Consider the following 22,119-nt stretch of genomic DNA (forward strand, 5'->3'; position numbering starts at 1 on the left):
GCTCCCGCGCGTGTCCCCATGTGTGGCACCCCACCCGGGCAGGCAGGAGCTCTGCGGAGCCCTGGCTAAAAGCCACTTTTTTTGCGACATGCCTTAGAACCAAGAGAGGCCTGTGCTGACAGCCGCGAGAAGCTGCGGGCACCTGCGCCCAGCACAGACCCAGGTCCACAGCCTGAGGACACAGCGCTGGCTCCCTCAGCTGGATCCTCAGCTCGCAGGTGGGTCCATCCATCCATCCATCCGGGCCTGGCAGGGGGCGGGGTGGGGTGGGGAAGGTGGGGAAGGGGTGTGGATGGAGGTAAAGGAAAAGAAGTGGGGCAGGACGCGGCGGCACACATCTGCAATCCCAGCAGGGGGGGGGGGGGGGGAGGGCAGGGGAGTAGGAGGAATCTCAGGAATTTTCCTCATACTTTGTTCATCTGTTTGTTTCTAGTCTGTGTAACCTGGCTTCCCTGGAACTGAGAGAGAACCTTCTTACGTATCTTCCTGAGTGAGTCTTTGAGCTGTTTTTAATGTCAGTGGAAGAGTCTGTGTCCTTTGGACAGTGGGGAGGCGCCCACCTTCCCGTAGTAGTCCTTCCCGCGCTGTATTTATTGCTATAAAAATATGCAAATGGATGAATCCTCCTTCTGAGAACTAGTCCAAGGGAGGAATGCTGTGCTGCCCGCATGCCCAAGTCCTCTCTAAGCATTTGTTTTGCCTTTTAAATAGCTCTCTTGCCCAGCTCCAGAGACTAGAAGAACTTGATTTAGGAAACAATGAAATATATAATTTGGTAAGTCTGCATCGGAGAGAGCTGAATGTGCCTTTGTCCTTGCTTATGATCCCGGCCTATTTTGGGAGTTCTCTGAGTTCGCTTGTGGAGACAGCGTTTCTGCCTTGGGAACGCCTGTCTTGGCACTCTGCAGAATGGTCTTCTGTTCCTGGAGGTTGGGAGTTGGGACTGGGGGTCTGAGTGCCAGTCGCAGCCACTGGCATTCTTGGGGGAAGTCGGGAGCAGGTCAAGAAAGTGGGGGAGGGGAGCTGATGGCCCCGAAGTCACAGGCACCGCTGCAGTGCCCGCTGCTCTGTGACAGTGATCTGAGTTCTCTGTTTTCTCATTGGAAAGCTGAGAAGTGGGGTGTTGTGATCACTGAGTCACTTTTGCTTCTCTGCTGTAGCCAGAATCGATTGGCGCGCTCTTCCATCTGAAAGACCTCTGGTTGGATGGAAACCAGCTCTCGGAATTGCCTCAGGTAAGTGCAGAGTTGAGTCTCCCCCCAAACAGAGTGACAGTACGTCCGTGTGCTGTCTGTTTCTGCATGGAGTGTCTAAAAGAAGAATTTCAGAAGCCAGCAGCATTAATTGAAAAAGCACATTTGGAGAAATATATTGAGTGTTTAGCGTGCATTGGTACAGGGAAGTTGAAAACCTCAGCCCACCATTTCTAAAGATGGTAAATACATCTTTTAGCTTGTGAAGTCTATACTTTATTGCTGCCCAAATATTAACTTCAAGCCCAGTAGATTTATAAATTACCCTGCAAGTCAGGACTTAGGGTTGAAGCAGTATTCATTTCTACTACTTTTTGTGATGTGTTAAGTGCTTCAGGATAATTCTGACTGTTGCTTGCCATATAGTATTGGTTGCAAAAGCAATGTTAAAGCTTTTACATCATATTTTTCCAAGTACGGATGGCATGTCCTGGTGCTTGGGTTTTGCCTACTGGCGCCAAGTACGAGAGCCTTGGTGCAGACACGGCGGGGCCTGGGGCAGACTCCTCAGCTCTCAGCCAGCTCCGGCCGGCGCCCAGCAAGCAGGCCGCTTTGCGGCTGAGCCCCTGGAACATCTAACCTTGTCCTCCTGGAGCACAGTGAGCGTGTCTGCCCCTAGCCATGGCTGCACTGTGTTCGCTGGTGTGTGCTGCAGCCATTCTGCACGGCAAGGACACAACTGCGTGATATGGCTGCGTGCATTGGAAAGTAGCTCAGGTGCGCCCTTCTTGGCTGTGGCTCCAGCTCAAGGGAGCCTTGGGCTCAGGGCAGGGAGTGCATCCTGCGTATGTGGAAGCCCTGAATAAGGCTTCAGTTGTGGTCCTCATCACTGAGCTGAGCTCGTCCCCTGTGGTGAAAGGACTCAGAGAGCAGGTCTTTTCTGGAGATGTTGGGGCCTTGTGAGAGGAGCTAGGTCAGCAGCTGTTTGGGCAGGTTTGGCTGCTTATTTCTGTAATAAGTATGCAGCAAGGCCCGGCTGAGGAAGGCTGGCTTCTTCAGAGTGAGAGGGTGGGGCAAGGGATGTCCCAAGCCCAAGAAATTGCTGCACCAGCAGTTCATGTTGCAAATGATTATTTAAAAATCCCATTTGTTCCCATAATATAAACATGTATCAAACCAAGACTAAAGATAACCTAAAATCTCAGTTAGAATGATTTTCCTGTCTTCATCGGTGATGGGCAGAAAAGGATAGGAACACAATATTAAAAGGACTTAATAAAAAGTGGAACACAGGACTGGCCTGAAATTAGTAGAAATGTAGTCTGGTCTTCTGTAGACAGAGGACGTAGCAGCAGTGTGATGGGCATATAATTAGGCAGGAAGTCTAGAAGGAACAACTCAGACCAAGGGAAAGACCAGGGATGAAACTGCTGTGTTCGCAGCCCCAGGGAGCCCTGATGTCTTTGTGCAGTGGGCTGGTGCGATGGACTGACCAGATGGGCACCATCCCCAGGAGGGCAAGGAGAAGTCCCGTTTGTGGAACAGACATGGAGAGGAAGAGCCAGAGCTGGCTTCCGAGAGGCAGAGCCAAGAGTCAGGAGCAGAGGGTGGGAGCAGGCAGAGTGCTGGCAGCAAGGCGGGGGAGGACTACGGCTGGCACGGCGGGTCGGGAAGTCTTGGTGGACTGGCAGGCTTGCCGGAGCCCTGTCCTGGCCATGGGAAGACCGTCCTCATTAAGCACTGTGCTTTTCTGTTGATGACGTTAAGGATGGCGGTGGGTCTGTATGTTCTGGTTTTGCTGGGGGATGGTTGCTTGGTTGATGTTCATGTTAACAAGTGGATAGCTTCTCATCAGAGAAAGTCCGAGGCCATCCTGCGCTGTGAGCTGCTTACTAGTGATCAGTTCTGACGTGGCGAATCCGAGTCTGCCCTCCTTACTTTTCTCTAAGCGTGTGGCTTTGCACTCCCTTTTTTCTCTCGGTGCTGGTCTTCTCCTGTGTCCTGTGACAGTGGTTCCTTGTCTGTCTAAGCTGCCAGGTGTAGTGTCCTTCTCTGCTCTGAGTCTGCCATTGTATAGCTTCTCACTTTGCTTGGAAAGGGCCCAGGAGTTCACCCCGCCTTCTCCTTCAAGCACAAGTGTTAAAGATGCCCGGCTCAGATTTAGGGGTTTGATTGTGAAAAGGTGTGGTAGTGTGTCCCTCTGTCCTGTGACCTATGTAAACCTGACTTTCTCTTTTCATGCTCTTGATGTAGGAAATAGGAAATCTGAATAACCTGCTGTGCTTAGATGTCTCTGAAAATAAGTTGGAAAGACTTCCTGAAGAAATCAGTGGCCTGACTTCATTAACAGATCTAGTAATTTCGCAGAACTTGCTGGAGAGCATTCCAGATGGCATTGGTGAGTACTGGAAGGGCCGTCCTGTGCAGAGCTGCCTGCGATTGTCGTGAGCACTTGGATTGTCGCCAGCCTTTTGGTCACTATTCTTAGGTCTTGCGAATACAGCTTTGTAAAGTCTCCTTGTTTTTGATACTAGTCTGTTTTTTCCTTCCCCTGGGGACTTGGGGGGGAGACTTTACTCTGAGCCACACCCCTGCCCTTCTCATTTTTATTTTGAGACAAAGTCTTGCTAAGTTGCCTAGAGGGAAACTGAACTTTCAATTCTCCTGCCTCTGCCTCCTGGACTGCTGGGATTACAGAGGTCCACCACCACACCTGGCTTGTGGCTTGTTTTTATTTTCATTTATTTTTTGGTGCTGGGGATCGAATTCAGGACTTTGTGCTTGCCAGGCAGGCACTTACGCGGCTGAGCTATCTCCCTGGCCCTTGTGACTTGTGGTTCAGGTTTCTCGGATTTGCTAGCAGTTGGGAGTGGTCACTCCTAAGTGTCACCGCATTCATCTGCTTCATCCACATCGTGTCCCACCGGCCTCAGGAGGGAGTAGCCCAGATCATGAAATGGTTAAGCATCCGAGTGGTCTCCACGACATTTCTAATCCATACCCTAAATAGTTCATGAGGAGCTAGCCCATGGCCTTGCTGTGTGACCTAGGGCAGGCACTCCTAAGAGGAATGTGTAATTGAGGCCTTTCCTAGCACAGTGAGGACTGTCACAAATATTCCGTGTGATTTCCTTTTAAAATAATCAGCCCACACATTTCTTTTTCTATAAAGGAACTCAGTCCAGTGTGAGAAACTGAGCATAAACAAGATACGAAGAGATTGTTTCGCTAGGCCACAGTCCCGTGGAGCTTATGAGAAGCTGTTTACCATCCAGTTCCCACAGGGCTGTCCCTTTAACTTTTACTCAAAACATCAAAAAAGGTTGAGGAAGATCTGCAGGAGTTGGAGAAGCTGTGGGTCTCAGGACCGCTTCCTGTCTGGTACTGGGTCAGAAAGCAAATGGTAGGAGTGCAGGTGTCCCGAGGGGCTTTCGCCGAAGCTGGTGGAAAGTGGACAGGGATTTGGCTGTTAGGAGCGTTCGCCATGGCTCTTGAAAGTGCTTGTAGGAACTGCACGTTTTGGTGCTTGGAAGAGGAGGAAGTAGCAGATGTGAGCCGCTGACTTCACGTGTTTGTCTGTATACAGACTTACTAAGTGGGAAAGATGAAAGGATTGTGTATCTCAGCCTCACTGAACGAGCCCCAGAGTGGTGACGAGTTTCTGGGCTGATGATGAAGCCCTGAGTGCCCCTCCCTGGAGGAGGTGCTCTAGGCAGGTGTGGGGCCGCTGGCCGCGGAGCCCCTGCTGTGAGGCCTGTGCCCACAGAGACATTCCCTGCAATGCCGGTGGGTGGGAGCCTTCCGGGACCTGCTGGCCGTGGAGCCCCTGCTGTGAGGCCTGTGCCCACAGAGACCTTCCCTGCAATGCCGGTGGGTGGGAGCCTTCCGGGACCGGCTGGCCGTGGAGCCCCTGCTGTGAGGCCTGTGCCCACAGAGACCTTCCCTGCAATGCCGGTGGGTGGGAGCCTTCCGGGGCTGTTTCAGTAGATTGTTGGTACTGCTAAATAAAGCTTAAGGATGGACGAGTTCTCTCACCTCGCCCTGCCGATACACACCTGCTGGATGCTCCTTTCATTGTTACCCATCATCCAGTCCAACAGTCTTTGTGGACTGTTTTCTGATTGGGCGAAGGTGTCCTGCCAGCAGCTCAGGGCCAGTGACCAGGAGCCTCGGCCCAAGTTCAGCCCCCGCCTTAACGCGGAAGGTGGGAGGCCCAGTGAGTCTGGTCTCCCTCCTCCTGCGAGGTGCTGAGGAGACTGGCTCACACTCAGCCCTGGGGCGGCCAGAGCAGGAGCGCCAAGTCCCCGCCCCAGGGACACAGCCACAGTCCTTCCTGAGGCTCCCCAGGAGGCCTCCTCTCCCCAAGGCGCCTCTGCCTTGGGTCACAGAAGTCCCTGGAGCGATCTCTCCAGTGATTTATAAGGGACCACTGTCTTAGCAAGCTGGGTCGCAGAGGGAGGGAGGTCCCTCTGTTCTTGGCAGTCCTGCCCGCCCCAAGATCTTGGAGGGCCAGCTGTTTGTGCTTGGCATTTTTTGGCTTTGGAATGCAGTTTTGGGTAGTGCTGCCTAAAATGAGTTGTTTCTAGTTGCTGACTTTCTGATGTTTGAACAACTTAATTCTCAACCTTCTGTACTTAAGTGAAAGAGGTGTAGCATGGAGGGAAAGCTGGCTGGGGACACGGGAAAGCTGGCTGGGGGTGCGGCCCAGCGGCAAGCGGCCAGGTGAGCAGGACAGCTGTACTAACGAGCTCACTTCCACTCTGCCTTTGCAGGGAAGCTGAAGAAGCTGTCCATCTTGAAGGCGGATCAGAACAGACTCACGCAGCTGCCCGAAGCCATTGGCGAGTGCGAGAGCCTCACAGAGCTGGTTCTTACGGAGAATCGGCTCCTGGTGAGTGCGGTGTGCATACTGCGGAGGGCCGGCTGGTGCTGGCTTCCCCCACGTGGGCGTCAAGTGGACAAGGAGACCAGGGAAGCTCGGCAAGCTCCTGTTCTCTGCTCCTTGAGTACAGAGGTCCCTGGAGCAGTGATATGGCCGGAAGCCACGGTCATGTATGTGCTCACCGCCTGGTCCCCGCTTCACCCGTCTCTGCCACTTCGTCTTCTCCTGTCTGTCTCGCAGTTGTCTCCTGCCTGCTTTTTTTTTAGTCAGGGTGCTTTTCTAGGCAAGCACTCCCCTCCGAAGTGGAGCACTCTCTTCATACTTTCTCCAGTCCCTGTTTTCTTGTTGTTACTGTCCTTTTTGCCCTACCTTTCCTCCTTTTCCTCCTTAAGCAGGGCACATGGTGCTCTTTCAGGAAAAGAGCAAATAAAGATGGCAGGAGAGGAATGCATGCTCAGATAGCGGGTGCGGGGGGGAGGGGCCCGGGGCCAGGAGGCAGAAGGGTGATACTCTCCCGCTGCTGCACCGAGACCCCGCACCATGCAGCCGCCTCCCTGCCCTGGCCTCGAAGCGCCAGCTCGCAGTGCAGCCACCCCGCCTCTGCAGTCCCCAAGACCACAGTCCCAGGGTGCTCTTGAAGTGAGGGCTGGGGTCGGAGAGCTCCATGCCTCCGTGACCGGGTGCGTCTCAGTTCTGAGCCTCTGCCTCTGCCTCCATGTCTTTCGAGCATAGGCTCTTATCCAGGAGGATTCAGGTGTGCAGTTCTGCTTCCCCAGGTGAGCCTACAGATACCTGGTGTTCAGAGGAGCTGCGTGTTGTGCTGGAGTTTAAGTCTTTGAAAATACCTGTTTTGCTGGGAGCCATATTAAAATGTGTGATGAATTAATAATATAAAAATTATTTTAACAGACCTTACCTAAGAGCGTTGGAAAACTTAAGAAGTTGAGCAACTTGAACGCAGACAGAAATAAATTAGTGTCTTTACCAAAAGAGGTATGTGCCTTCAAAAAAACCACATGATAAGAACTGCAAAGACATAATGGCGTGGGGTCAACGATATCGAAGGCATCTTTAATGTCTGAAAGGCTTGCGGTTTGAAGGCGTGTGCATGAAGCCAGCAGAGGAGCTATGCCGGAGGACGGTGCCGAGCAACAGGATGAGCTGGGGAAGGAGGACTGGAAGTGCAGAGCGACGCGCTGGCTTGGGGCTTGCTGTATAGGGAATGGGGACGCTTGGCCAGAAGGGGGTAGTGTGGAGTGTGGCAGGGGGCATGGATGACTTCGGGTTTGGCTGTTGAATTTAATGTGAAACCAAACTCTGTCCCCTAAGCCATTGGCATTTTGAAAATGGACCTTGCTGGATCCCTGAGTCTGTCGGGTGAGAGGTTTCCTTGTCACACTCCAAGGAGGGAGGTAGTCACCGTCTGTTCTATAGTAGCTGTGGGACCTGGCGGCGTCTACCTTCCATCCAGGAAGGCCGACATGCTGAGGATGGGGGGAGATTAAGCCGGATGCCTGCTGCCTTCACACTGGGGACTGGGAAAGCTGGGTGTGTTACAAGTAGTGTAGCCTGAAACTAAGTTGAAGGCCCTTGTCCCTCCCATCAGTGGAGCGCCTGGTGAGACTGCCCCTGCCAGTCTTCCGCTGCAAAGGTTATTTGTTTGTATGCTGCGAGCCCTGCTCAGGCACAGGCATCTTCTCGTTTCTTTCCTTAACCCTTTGCAGCATCTGTCCTAGAATAATCGCAGCTGGAAGGCCAGGTCACTCTTTGCTCGGGGCACCCTTAGCTTCCTCACCCTTGCTCTCGTCTTGGCGGTCTGCCCACAGGCCCAGCCTTCCCCTGTGAGATGCTAGCATTCCTGAGAGGAAGCATGGACATACTGGTCATGACTGTGGCACACGTGCACTCTGACACATCTTTAATATGAGCACTGACAGCCGAATAAAACTGTCTGCAGCAGACTGTCTCAGCTGAATTGGGACACAAGGTTCTGCTAATCAAAACATTTTGGCTCCAGCCTCTAAGCAGTAAACCCAGCACAGCTACACTCTGAGCCTTGATTTTGCTCTTGCTGAGTAACAGCTGCAGACAGGAAGTGGCTGAGCATGCGACTTCTGCACAGGAGTGGACAGAGGAGTGGTGTCTCAGTGCCGCGTGGGTCTTGGATGTGTGCGTCGCTGATGAAGTGTGTCAGCTCGCTGGATCCTGAGAGGAGCTCTTGGTCATGGTGGTGTCCTTATTTCTCAGGCCAGAGAGTGTTAGGGCTCAGCAGAGAGAGTTGGTGGGTCCCTCGGGTCCAGCCCAGCTTTCTTCTGTCTGACTTCAAGATAGGGAGAGACCTTGATTCAATAAAGAAAGGTCAAATTACCTTGCGTTTGGATGTTTTAGAAAGTTAAGACAGTTTAGGAATATTTTTGAGGCAGATGCTAAGGAGGGGGCTTTCGAGTTTAATGTTCCTTCACTGTGAGTTTCACGCAGCCTAGCTTCTCTGCACCTCCCTGCCTCTACCTAGGCACACATCCTAGAGAGGGACTTCAGAAACTTGGTATCAGAAACTGTTACCATAGGTGCTCCTGCATTCAGCAAAACAATCCAACACAGTCCAGCAGTGCACAATAGGAGTGGGCTATCCGCAGAAGTTGTTGACTAGAGCCCCCCACAGCTCAGCACATTAACATGGTTCCACCCTATATACCTCGTTTCTACACTTCTCTGCTGGATGGCCAAGACCAAGACAAAGCAAGACCCACAACACAAGACAAGGTACCTATGGTATTTGGATGCCAGTGGAATACCCATCTCTGACAGGACTAAACAAAAAAGGGGGACGGATGCAGAGGGAGGGCCACTTTGTATTTATGTACATAGAATTGTTAGGATAGATACACAGCTGCTTTCGCTCAGTTCAATGAGAAGAAAGATTTGTAGTAATGATGTTTGGGCGGGATGTCCTGTCTGCTTCTTGTACTGTGAATAGCCACTAGGAGATAGCAGTGTACAATGTATTAATTATTGAAGGTGTCCTATTGATCAGCTTTGGAGCTGTCTCATTGATAGTTGTTTCTCAATAAAACAAAACAAAAAAAATTCAATGAGGAAAAAAAAAGAAACTGTTACCAACATTTCAGCCCCGGGCCTTTCCATTTTAAATGAGCAAAAGTCACGCTCAGTGTTTCTGATTAGAGGGCCAGACACAGCATGTGTCATGTATCAGTTTAAATTTACTAGCTCAACTTTTCTTGATGAGAAAAGTGAAGATGAGACTGGGCATGGTGGTGCAGGCCATAATCCCAGCGCTTGGGAGGCTGAAAACAGGATTACAATGAGTCTGAGCTCTGCTTAGTGAGACCCTGTAGACCCTGTACTAAATATATGGATGGATGGATATATATATATATATATATATATATATATATATATATATATATAGTGAAGATAGTGTAAGGCTACTTCTAATTTTGAAGTACTTCAGCTGTTCCACTTTGTCTATTTTCTGGGTAACTGAGATTAGTTTTCTGGCCTCTAGCGTTCTATGATTTCGCTCAGCTGCTGGGTAGAGCAGGTGATGCATCGTCTGGCACACCAGGGCAGGCTGCCTGCAGCCCTGTCCGCCGGCCTGACACTCCCCCGCAGGGCGCTCAGGGCAGGACACTCCCCAGCCCGCCTCGGCTCCGCCCCCACCCGAGGGCTGGCGTGAGGGCTGGCGTGAGTGACCGAGCCTGACATGGGTGGGGCCCCCAGGCAGGCCACTGTCCTCCTCCTGTGTGATGTGGGTGGTGTGGTACTGTGAACAGTCTACAGGGCCATCCCTGGCCATCTGGGGGTGTGCGTGTGTGTGCTTATGTGCTGCGTCTGACTTCATGCCTAATATCATTTGAGCGAGGCTTGCATTTTTTTAGTTGTATTCTTTTCTTCCTAAAATGTCTTCCTCTCCCCTGAACAGCTCAGCTGCATACATGGCATATCTAAACTGAGCTTCTGACTGGTCGGTTCAGTTTATATGCCAGAAGCCCATAGCTGTGTAAGCTGCTGCTGCTGCTGTGGTGTATGGTGTGGCCCTCCCTGTATTTGGTCTGTCTGTTTGAAACTTCGATGGTGCTGCATATTGCCAGTTTTAGGGCATAGCCCCCTCATCTGCAGTAGTATTTATTTGCATTTGTTTTTCCTGAATGATCTCTAGAAAAATGTTTTTAGTATGTGGATCACAATAATAGATTGTGTTTGTGCTTTGTGATGTTATTTGTGGTAAACATTTGTAAATCAATGAATGTTTCTTGTTTTCTTAATTGTTAGCTGCTTGGGAATTTAGAAAAGTCAGGTAAACTTGTTATCTTGTAAGTATGATTCAGACCACAGTTGCATCTTTTTTATTTTGCTTCTTAGATGCATGAAGATTCAAATTGGCTGACACCTTCTGTGTTCTTCATTGTACAGTGTTGGACATGAACCCTAAAAACTCTCGTGATGACTGCATGGCCTGAAGTCTTATACTATCATGTGTTTTTCAGATTCATTCAGATTATTTTCTCTCAAAAGAATGGTTTTCTGTCAGTTACATTTACGTTCCAAGACATCCTGAAAGGCGTCACTCCACCTCATCTGCCTTCACGCAGTGTGGTTTGTTGGCACGACCCCGTCTCCAGGGCCTCGCTGGGGTCGCTCGCTTCACTTGCTCCGTGTGGCTTCTCTGCTCAAGCCACTCATTTGCCCCTTTGATTTCTCCCCGTGTTGCTTCAGTACATGTGCTTCTGGGAGGCGGAGAGCCCCGCCAAAACGCAGCCGCTTGGCGCAGGGACGAGGAGGCGGGGCGGGCGCCAGTGGGACTGCGCAGAGCCAGCGCGGTGTCTCTGTGTGGTCATGGGTGTGCTGGACGAGGGCAGCGACTCCGGAGCGCTCCTTAGCGTAGCGTCCTTTACGCAGCCCGGACCGTAGAGACTTTCTGGCCGGAAGACGTTGAGCACGTGCCCATGTTTGCAGCCCTTCTCTTTGTGTCTCTGCACTGAGCCAAAGTGACAGTGACGGCCCTGCGTCGCCAGTCAGGTGAGAGGAGCTGGCACTGGGAGAGCTGCCAGTCTGGGCTGTTTTTTTTAAATCAGACAAGCTGCACATGTTTTTGTATGTTTTCATTCTAAATTGAATTATTGATAAAACAGATACGAAACTGAGTAACTTCAGAAGAAAATACAGCTTGCCAGCTCTTTCAAACATGGAGCATGTGTTCCTAAACTTGCAGGGGAAGTAAGTACTAAGTAGCACTCTTGATGGGTTTTTCTGTCTGAAAGATTCCTGAATTTAGAGAAGACAGAGATGACTTGTGGGCAGAGAAGAGATCTCTTCTTAACTCTGCAAGAAATTGCTTTACATAATACAAGTAGACAGAATCAAACCAAACAAGTGATCACAAAAGAAAATAACGGTCATTAATGTGCAACACTGTTGGCCTGTCAGTGTTCCCCTAAATACAAAAACACTTTAACCTATTGAAGTTTGAATATTTAAAAAAATACCATATATTGGCAAGTACCCATATAGATACATAAATATAACTTATTAGGGATTCTCTGGAAAGGGATGTGATAACATTTAAAACCTTAAAAATGTACCTACCCTTTTGCAGTTCTGGTCCTAGGAACGTGCCCTAAGAACATATCTGGGTATCCACTAAAAATCATGCACAAGGCTGCTTCTCACCTGCGTACAGCAAGAGCTCACATGCTCCAGGCCGCGTGCCAAGCACGGACAGAGGCTGAGGGCAGGGGACAGGCGTGCACCATGAGTGTGCCCAGGCAGATGACTGTGAATGGCTCTTGTATCAAGGGCTTGTGTACGTACCCTGGTCTAATTTTCACAAGAGCCCTGTGTGGTGCTTGTAAACTGTCACGTTGTCAGCAGCTTCGGAGCTAAGTAACCTGCTTGAGATGGCCCTGCAGAGCAGCAGCAGAGCTAGCCGGCCGCACCCGTGTGCACCTCAGGGGCTGCCCGTGCCGATCTGTGAAGGGCACGTCACAGCGGGAACCCACTGGCACCAGGGTGCGGAGCGGGAGTTGTGGGCCGCGAGGGTGCTGCAGGCTGACGTCGGCCTGGCTCGCTGATGTGCGTGGGCTTGCCAGCGCATGGCCATGTGGCTGGAAGCACCAGTTTCCGGGTGTGCGGTGGGGTCTGAGCTGTCCTCCTGTTGTGCTTTCCTCCACATGTGGGTTTTATTTTCCAGCTGATGTTAACTTACCTCGTAATAATCAGAGAAGATAATACCATAGCCATTAGTGGATATTTGATGTCAATGGCCCAGTAATTCAGGGAATCTCAAAACCACATGATTTCTAGAATATTTATAAAGTAGGGAACATTTGGGTAACATTCCCCACGGGATGATGGGATTCTAATGCTATATATAACATTATTTCTCTGCAACTTTTTTTTTTTTTTTTGCTTTTTATAAGTATTCAACTTTGCCATTAGTATGTGGGTTCAGATCCATTACAAATATTGAAAAGACACTGAGAACAAATGACAATTTTTTCACATTTGGGTAACATTCCCCACGGGATGATGGGATTCTAATGCTATATATAACATTATTTCTCTGCAATTTTTTTTTTTTTTTTTGCTTTTTATAAGTATTCAACTTTGCCATTAGTATGTGGGTTCAGATCCATTACAAATATTGAAAAGACACTGAGAACAAATGACAATTTTTTCACATATAGGTCAGGCCTTCACGGTGGCATGTAAGCCACAAAGGGGACCAGTGTGGCTTTCTCTGTGCATCAGCGAATCTGCCTGGTCAGCCAGCACAGGCTTGAGCCTCAGGGCGGGTGGTCTGCTTGGAGCTTCCCTCCGTGGCCGTGGATTCTGCGTTCTGGAGCTGGCTTAGCTCAGTGTCTGAAGTTAAGTTCAGTATCATCCTTTATTAACAGAGACACAGAACAGTTAACCAAGAATCCTCAGCTCCATCCTGTAATTCTCAGAGAACCCAAGTCCAGCCCCTCGATTTCTGGGAAGGTACTATTATGTGGTTTAAGGGAAGCTTAAAATATCAGCTTCCTACATAACTGGCAATAAGTTACTTAAACAGCTCCGCTTCCCAGAATTTCTAAGTGATACAGACATTTTATCCTGATGACCGCAAGAAAGCTGCAGTTCTGCCTGCTGCCCAGAAGACAGGGCAAAGGCTCCTGTGAAGCGGAGGTGCAGCCTGTCACCCCGCTTGCTTCACTCGGATGCAGACTCAGTATCTCTGGGACATGTTGCCCGGGAGACAGGTTTTAAGACATCCAGGTGAGGTCAGCAGAGTGACAGTGACGTCGGCATGCTCCACAGGCAGAGCAGGCGCTGGTGTGGGGGCTCATCCCTGGGCACTCAGGCTTTCCCTTCTTGGGACACAGCCACTGCCGCTTCCATTTGGTAGCAGCAGCAGGCTAGGGTCGTGATAGGCCCTGCATTGTCATGTGGCTTTATTTAATTTAGTTGGTGGTTAGAATAGCATTCCCAGACCCACAGAGCACGTGACCGAGCCTAGACCCCAGCCATGTTAGCACGCCCTCAAAGCTCCAGCCAACAGCCACACCCCTTCTGACATCTATAACGAACTCTCTATTTTGAGTTTTGGCTTTACCGGCTTTCTAGAAACCAAATGTTTGTGCCATCCCTTCCTGGCTACATGGGAATAGAGCACTGTTTGGGTGAGTGTTTGTGGGGGACAGTGTATACTTGTAAAGTGATGAGGGCACCCTGGCATGCTCTGTGGCGGCCTGTGCTCTTCGTTGGCAGTGTTTCCAGACACCAGAGACAGTCGCACTCGGAGGGCACGCTGGCTCCTTTGCCTGCTCAGAGCGCATGAGAGGCTCCTGGACACCTTGTCCACTCTTGACCTCCTGAGTGGGCGTGAGATTAGGTTGGGAAAGGAAGTGGAGGGAGGTGAAGCTGTGCACACAGAGACCCCTCACGTGCCCCCTGGAAGCATGTGTTGTGTCCCCAGGACTGAGAGTTTGTGAGCTTGTCCTGAACTTTTAGAGTTGCTTGGCACACTCTAATTCGTGAGTTAATTTTTATCTCATGCTACATGGATATGACACAAGTGCAAATTTTCATGTAGTGCAAGTGGATGGTGTCAGTTCTTACAGACAGGGACAGTGGAGAGCTGCAAGGCACAGTGGCAGCCCACGTCGCAGCCTGGCTCAGTGCCTTGCACGCCAGAAATCCCCTGTGCCACGGTCTGTTGTCCCTCCTTTGGTGTGGAGAAAGCCTTGCCTTAGGGTCTAGCAAGATGCACACCAAGGCTGACCTGGAAGGTCCCCTCTGGCACCCAGCCCAGGCAGCACCTAGACATGCAGCAGCCCTCCGAGTGGGCGTGCAGGGGAAGGGTGCCGCACAAGACACAAGTTTCCCTTCTGTGAGAGGTCTTGTCAAGACCTGATTTATTTAGAGTATCTGCTAGCATCAGTTCTCGCAAGGATCAATGTTCTGATTCCTTTCCTCCTGTGAGGTCCTTGGGCATCTTAATAAAACTGGTGATTTCCTTCCTTGATAGAGGGAAGAAAGACTGAGCCATGGGAGAGAGTGGTTGCATGTCGCCTCTAGGCTGTCATGCCAGGGTTCTACATTGACAGAGCCCAAGGGAGCCTGCCACTCTTACTCCTCCTAGAGCCAAAGAAACATTCCTTGTGTCTGTTACTACACATAGAAGCAGATTCCTTTTACATAGCACCTTTTCACAAGCAAGTAAGCCTATCTAAGAGAGATTTGGTAGGTATTTAGGCTGGACACAGTAGGTAGATGGGATGGGGACTGCGCTTGCCAAGCTCCCTGATGGTATGCGAACCTGTACAAATTAAACAGCAACTTCATCAGATGGCCTTTGGAACCTGCAGGAGGCATGGTGTCTGAGAGAGTGTTAGCAGAGCCCTGCATCGGCTTCCAGGCTAGAGGCTCTGGAGAGAGCTTAGGGTGCCCTGGAGCGCGGTAGCCTAGTTCTGAAGGCTTGTTCCGTAAGAAGCAGGGTTGCACATACCAGGTGCGGTTGGGGTATGACTAATGAGGCCAGCTTTCCTTGGACGGGACAGTCAGCATGTTACTATGGAATCAGCGGGGCAGCCTGATGGCCCTGCGTACGGGCGCTCCCATGGGGCTGGCGGTGACTGTTCATCCATGTCTTGAATTACGCTTATTTTTATTTTCATCCATTATGGTTAAGTGCTGTGATTGAATATGTTATTTCAGAATCTTTATATTAGCTATTTAGGGAGGAAATAAAAAGACTGTGTGAAGGTCACTGTGCAGCAATTTTATAGACATTCTGCCTTTCTGAGTCCTCACTACACTTATTAAGTACATGTGTAAGTACAAAAGGGCAGAAGATCTGTCCAGGAACCCTTGAGGAGCCAGGCCCCTTGCTGCCCTTTGAGGAGTCAGGCCTTGTGCTCTCCTCTGTGGGAGGCCCTGGAGTAGTGTTTCCTGTCACCAAGGCAGTCGGTCGGCCCTTCCTGCCTTCCCCCCGGCGAAGGCTCTTGGCCAGGGCAGCAAGCCCCAGAGCCCTGTGCACTGCATGGAGCCCCGAAGACTGTGCCGGGCTCAAGTTATGCTTCCATGCCTTTGGCTCAGCTTTCCTGCCTGGAAAGCCCACTGTCCCCTTATCTGAGAGAATCACTGAGTGCTTCTCACTGCATTTTGAAGGTGAGACTCATGTAATATTCATTTGCCGCCCACTTGCTCACTTAGAAGAGAACATCTGATGTGGGTGCAGTTACTCCTTCACGTGATTTCTCTGCAGATCACAGCTAGACAGATGAGTGTGTGTGTGTAGCTAGGGTTCCTTCTTGCCAGAGTAGTAGTGGCTTTGCATTCATCCAGAGAGTATGGGGAATGGGTTTGAGGGTGTCTGAACTTTTTTGTTTTGCCAAAAGAATTTGTGAATGACCAAAAGTGGTTAAAAGATACGTGGTAGAAGTTAACGTGTTGTCCATCAGGTTCTTGTTTCCCTTCTTAACCTGAACCTTGAGTGCCCTGAAGTTAAGAAAGTAGACAGGTTTGAACAGAGAGAGAGAGAGAGAGAGAGAGAGAGAGAGAGAGAGAGAGAGAGAGAGAGAGGATGCCCTTCTTTTTCTTTAGGCGGAACCGGGGATTGAACTCAGGCCCTTGCACTTGCCAGGGAAGCTCTTATTCCACGGGGCCATCTCCCCGGCCCCTGAGAGAGAGAGAGAGAGAACGAGAACACACAAGTGAGCGCACACATCTCTGGCCTCGCTTTTGAAACTAGAAGTTTCGTATTACTTCATAGTATCTGTCTGGATTTGCATAGTTTGGTTGACATATTTAGGAGATACATTTACATTAGGTATTAGCAGTAGGAAGTAACTTCAGAATGAAAAGTTTGACTGTTGTTGATTTTTCTGAACTTAATGTAATACGTGTATGCTTAGCCATTTGTATGATTTAAATTCATTGCATCTGGTCCACAGAGAGAGGTAAACTCGCGTATGTCTCCGTGTGTCTTTTCGTGCTGTTTGCTGGACAGGATGCTGCCTTCCCCATCCCTCCCACAATGGAATAAAGGTGCATTTTCATCCACTGTAGATTGGCGGCTGCTGCAGCCTCACTGTGTTCTGCGTGCGAGACAACAGACTCACTCGGATACCTGCCGAGGTGTCGCAGGCAACAGAACTTCACGTCCTAGATGTGGCGGGGAACAGGTGAGCATGGCCCCGCGTGCTGCTTGGCTTGAGAGACGAGTGCGCGGCAGTCCCCGCTTTGCTCTGTGGCTCCTGTCTCTGCTTCCCCTACAAGGAGCAGGCTGGCGCTTTGCGGCGTCAGGATCTGGGGTCTTGAGGTGGCAGTGAACACTGAGCCTGTGGGGCCGAGGCAGTCAGGGCCAGCTGGAGTTGGGTACAGCGAGGCCGAAGTGGACGCTTGCGCAGAGCTGCTTCCCAGAGTGAGGAACGGGACAGTCTGAGACAGCGCCCTGGGGTGGGCTTAGTCCTGGTCTTAGTTTCTCTGCCGAGTCTTTTGTAAGTCAGAGTGGGCCTCAGAGTTTTCTTACCTGCAAAATGCGCTTCAGTCAGTCTGAGCTTTTTTAGGACAGGATCTGGCTCTGTTGCCCAGGCTGGTCTTGAGCTGCTGGTCTCACGTGGTGCTTTGCCTCAGCCTCCGGTGTGGGCAGTCCTGCGTGGCACCACGCCCAGCCAACTCTGAGTCAGTGGTCTTGACTGATAGGCTGTGCTGGAGACTAGGAGTTCCTGAGTTGTGAATAAGACTCTGCCTATGGGGTGAGCTCTGCAGTAATGCCATGTGTCTAAATGGTTCATAGATGCGGCGAGAGCACCTGACGGCATCCCCGAGGCTGGAGCAGTGTGGTTGCCCAGGCCTGGACTCCTCACCGGTGTCTGGAGTTGGCTGACTCCCTGCTTCCTAGCAGGTCGCTTGGGCCGTACCACTCGGGCCCATTTCAGTTCTCTGGATAGTAATGTGTTCCAGGCCCCTGGCTCCATCCCTGCTGTGGTTCTTGGTGAGCCATGCTTCTTGGCCCTTGATGGCCTTTCCTTTGAGCCTGCTTCTGGGGCCATCCCTGCCAGGCACTCACAGCACCCCGTGGCAATGGCAGTAACCCTCCCTCTGGGAGCTGCCTGGGCTCGTGGTCCTGGCTTCTGTGTCCCTGGCTCCCATGGCTTTCACAGCTCCTGGGTGCCCTCGTATCCGTGGCTTTATGAAAATGTAACAGTTTACAGGAGCAGCAGCGTGGCATTGTAAATCATCTACCACAGTTTCTGTTGCCAAAAAGAATGTAAAAGTTGCTTTTGAAAAAGGGGTAGTTGGGGGCCAGGGATGTGGCTCAATGATACAGTGCCTGCCAGGCAAGCTCAAAGTCCTAAGTTCAATTCCCAGTACCAAAAAAAGAAAAAATAATATGGTTAAGTAGAGAAAGTGTCCACCTAGGGAAAGCTGCTCTGTGGCTTCTGTGGAGATAGCCAGCAGTGGGAAAAGCGTTGGGGCATTCTCATTCACTGAATGAGTGAATTGGGGTCTCCTGGGGGTTGGGGAGCTGCTCACTCAGGCACAGGCTCCCATTTCTCATCGGCAAATGGACTTTAGACAGCCGGCGTAAGTCGAGTCTGCAGTGGGGCTGGGGCCCAGCGCGCTCACCTCTTCAGGGTTAGTGCTTTCAGGACATCTTGATAGACTCGTAAGACCAGCAAGTGGCTGCTGCTTCTCGAGATGGGTTTGCGCTCAGCGTTGAGTTTCTGCTGCGGTAGCCCTCACGCGAGCTGTTGGAGAGAGCAGGGTACGGCAGCTGGGGGCCGCTGCACCCCTGTGCTGCCCCAGGGTGAGAATGAGTGTGCGTCGTCCGTTCCTGAGCAGAAGGATGGCTCAGGCGTCTGACACCGCAGTGCACAGAAGTGAAGACCTCATCCTGCTGCTCTCAGAAGACTAAAGATTGTGATTTTTATTATGCTTCAGTCAGGGTGGAGCAATCCAATTAAAAGTTGATGACAGAGCTGTCATCTGAGTCAGCTGAGCCTGCCAGTTAATCCATGTGCATAGAGATGCATAACCAAATTTTAGCGTTATTAGAATACGGAATCACCACTTGTTTAAAAGTATCAGTGTGGAGACTAATAAAAAGCTTGCTGTGTCTGCCCCAGCCTTCAGACGTGTGGCTGCACGGGAAACTCTGCTAAGCACGCCAGGAGCTTGGGCCTCGGTCAGCACGTGGCATGGGGAGAGCCCCGCGAGACTGCGAGGCGGGAGACAGCAGCATGGGCGGCTGCGCAGCACCGCCTGGAGACCAGGTGGAGGCCTGCCAGGCAAGGCAGGGAAGGGGCTCCGCCATCCTCAGTTCCGGGCCCGGAGCTGTCCACGGGGTGGCCCGTGCTGTACACAGAGCTGCCAGGAGCTGGCCTCTCTGCGGTGTCACGGCATCAGCCCCCAGAGACAAGTGGCTCTCTGCTTGGTGGGGGGTGTGCCTTGGAATTTGGGAATTCCATGAGACCCTGATCTTAAGTGTGAGCGGACAGCACGGTGGCATGGCCGCTCAGTGGGACACTCAGTCCGAAAACGAGCCACCTTCTTGGCATGACACGGAAGGAGGCCCAGAATGTTGAGTAAGAAGTGTTAACGTAGCCCAGGCAACCCAGCAAGGCCCTGCCTCCAAATAAAAAAGAAGTGCCGGGGTGTAGCTTGCGGAAAAGGCCCTGCCTGTTTCAGTCTGCAGTACCAAGGGGGAAAAAAGAGAAAAAAGCACGTGTTGAATGGTGTCCGCACCTCTTCAGTTTTGTTTTTCTAACTAAGAAAACCTCATCTGTGTAACACATGAAAACATCGTTACTTCTCTTGGAGGGGAGGGGTCACAATTTGAGGTTGGGGGGTTATTTTAGAGATGTTGGCATTGTTAGATTTTTTTCAATGATTATATTCTAGATTTGTATATACATTTAAAATGTAGTTTAAAATCAAAAACGTCTAGTAGGGAAGAACGAACAGATTAAATTGTAAACAGTATTCAGCTTTCAGGGTAGGTGGATCAGTAGGCTGCCCAGTGACTAATTTGATAAAACAGCCGCTGGGGCAGCTCTGAGGAGGCATCCGCAGGGTCTGTGGGGCTGCCTTGGTGGTGGACAGCTGCGGGCGAGGTGCTCACGCTTCGGCGATTTGCTCTTGTCCTTGCGCCGTGGTGGAAGCAGTGAGCATGGGCTTTTACTCCTGGATGCGGTGCCGAGGAACACGCAGGTGTGTGCAGCAGACAGGGCCGAGGTCCCAGTGCTGATTCCTGTCTGCAGTGTGCGGGAGGTGCCAGAGTAGAAGGAAGACGGGTTGCCGACTCCCCTGGAGGGCAGAAAAGGACTGTTTTGGCCTATTTTCTGATTTGCAGCTGGGATGGCTCACCTGGAGAGACCCAGAAGAGACTCTGTGTGTGTGTGTGTGTGTGTGTGTGTGCGCGCGCGCGTGTCTCCCCCGGACAAGTGAGTCACCAGGCAGCTTGGCACAGCAGCCCAGGCTGTGTGTGGCACAGAGACAGGGCCTTCTCTGTCCTCTGTGCCCCCTCTGATGCCATTGCTGTCCACACAGCTGGGCGTGAGCTCGTGTGTGGCGTGAACCTGGCCAGCAGAGCCCCTGTTGAAGCAGCACTTCATTAGGAAGAAGACCAGTGTTTTAGCCAACTCTTTAATATGAGCTGAAGTATAGCAATAAAGTGCTGTCTGCACAACACCTAGGGAGGTGTTCCGGCGTTCATACCCCGGTCTCCCCTGGTGTGCTGGTGGCAGCGGTCCTCTCGGCCCCTCTCACACCTGGTGCGGCATGTGGTCGGCGGCAGGTTCAGCAGGACTGTGGCGCCGGCACAGTGTCCGTGTGCTGTGCTGGCTTCCATGCCCTGGTGCCTTCGCGGGGTCTGATGGAGAAGGCTAGATTGCTGCCCTACACTTCCTGCCCGAGACTTGAACTGCCAAACATTCTGGAGGATAAGAACTTAACTTTTAAGAAAATAGGAAAAAATTTCAAAAGAAACTGTCCTTTTGTTCCATAAAATGGAAGAATTTGATGTGCTTCAAGATTTCAGTGTCTGATGGATATTCTTTTATCACAGTGACTAACAAATGCAAGGGTTGGGAAGAGAGCTCAGTGGTGTACGTGCCTGCCTGGCAAGCACAAGGTCCTCAGTTCAGTCCCTGGTACTGGAAAAATAAATTTAAGAAAATATACGTCTTCCTTGTATTTGGATACATGTGTGATAGCAGAAGAAATAGTTTTGTATAAGCCCTAGAGGTTTCTACTCCATTTGAGGCACAAATACCTCGGAGTGAGAGGGGTTGGAGCTAAGGGGTCCACCTCCCTTCAGTTCTCTGCACGGCCGCGTCCTGTGAGCATCTCCCACCCCACGGCCTTCGCTAGTGAAGTCCTGTGTGCACAGTACCTAGTGTCTTCGGAGGCATGCACGTGAGTGCAGCGCTCATAAGTGTGCGAGACTGCATGATGGGTACTTGGTGCAGCACATGGTCTGAAGCCGGATGGACCAGCCCCTGCTGCCCCAGGTGTCCTGGGGGGACAGTTGTGTCATCCCTGAGCTGACACGTCAGAGATGCTTCCGGAACATGGGTTGTGCCGTGCTTCGTTCCTTCATCACTGCTCACTGCACTCTGGCTTTTAGCTTCTTTTATTGTGGTAATAACCGATTTATGGTTACATTTTACTGAGCTGTGTTCTATGATACTGAGATGCGGCCTCTCCCCATAGCTCTGCATAGAGACCTAATGTTTTCCCCACCAGTTCAGTTAACCTAAAATTCTGACAGCACACCGTTAATTTATTGTTGAGATAGAGGTAGAGTCCTAGTGGAGGCAGGTATGTGTCTGTCTTACAGAGCACCTCCCTGCTCCATCTATGACTCAGTGACAAGGACGATCATTGGAGTGCGAGCACTCGGTGACGGGAAGCCTTCACTTCCCCAGACCATGGGCTCTCGGCATTTAGGCTGCCTTGGGTCGCTTACAGAATGAAGCTGAGTGCTGCGAAGCATTGGCTCAACCAGGCAGCGTCCCCGCGCCAGCGGCATCCCTGAGGGCTGTCCTGTGCGCCCTGCGTGTCTGCTGCAGCGCATACTGGACGGTGTTCCTGGCCCTCGCCCGCTTAGCGTCCTCCCAGCCCGTGTCACAGGCACCGCTGTCCAGATGTTCCTGGCGCCCCACGGGGCAGGGCGGCCTCTGGCTGACCACCTCTGTGTCGCAGCAGTGCTTACGTAGGGCTTCCTCCACTGCGGTCTTTATCTAATAGGTTCACACGTTGCTGCCGTGCTGACAAGTATCTGCTCAAGTACAAGAACAAAACTAGTCTTGAGTGTCACATTATAAATTTTACAGTGCTTTCCTGTGGATGCCTCACTTGAAATGCAAACAGGCCGACATACATACTAATTATCACCAAGGAGTCTGAGAGGTGGGAGTGTCTAGAAGCTGGTAGATAACAGTTTAAAGTGGAAGTACTTCAGATAACCTCCCCAGAGGAGGCCAGTAGAGTCAGTGGAAATGGTTCTTAGCCTGCACTTCAGCCGCTGCTTCC

The 22,119-nt window shown here is 51.2% G+C and overlaps 1 protein-coding gene across 2 annotated transcripts in view; it reads left to right on the forward strand.

Annotated features, from left to right (window-relative positions):
* The window catches only part of Lrrc1 (leucine rich repeat containing 1), a 112,004-nt gene that overhangs the window by 85,954 nt on the left and 3,931 nt on the right, over positions 1-22,119 (forward strand). For both annotated transcript variants that reach the window (XM_023704835.1, XM_023704834.1), the window contains exons 5-11: positions 434-490; positions 712-775; positions 1,161-1,235; positions 3,447-3,591; positions 5,966-6,084; positions 6,985-7,068; positions 16,648-16,763. In XM_023704835.1, the coding sequence (XP_023560603.1) occupies positions 434-490; positions 712-775; positions 1,161-1,235; positions 3,447-3,591; positions 5,966-6,084; positions 6,985-7,068; positions 16,648-16,763 (660 nt within the window). The remainder of the gene's footprint in view (positions 1-433; positions 491-711; positions 776-1,160; positions 1,236-3,446; positions 3,592-5,965; positions 6,085-6,984; positions 7,069-16,647; positions 16,764-22,119) is intronic.

The sequence above is a fragment of the Octodon degus genome, unplaced genomic scaffold (genome assembly GCF_000260255.1).
Source record: "Octodon degus isolate 3935 unplaced genomic scaffold, OctDeg1.0 scaffold00205, whole genome shotgun sequence".
NCBI classification, from domain to species: Eukaryota; Metazoa; Chordata; class Mammalia; order Rodentia; family Octodontidae; genus Octodon; species Octodon degus.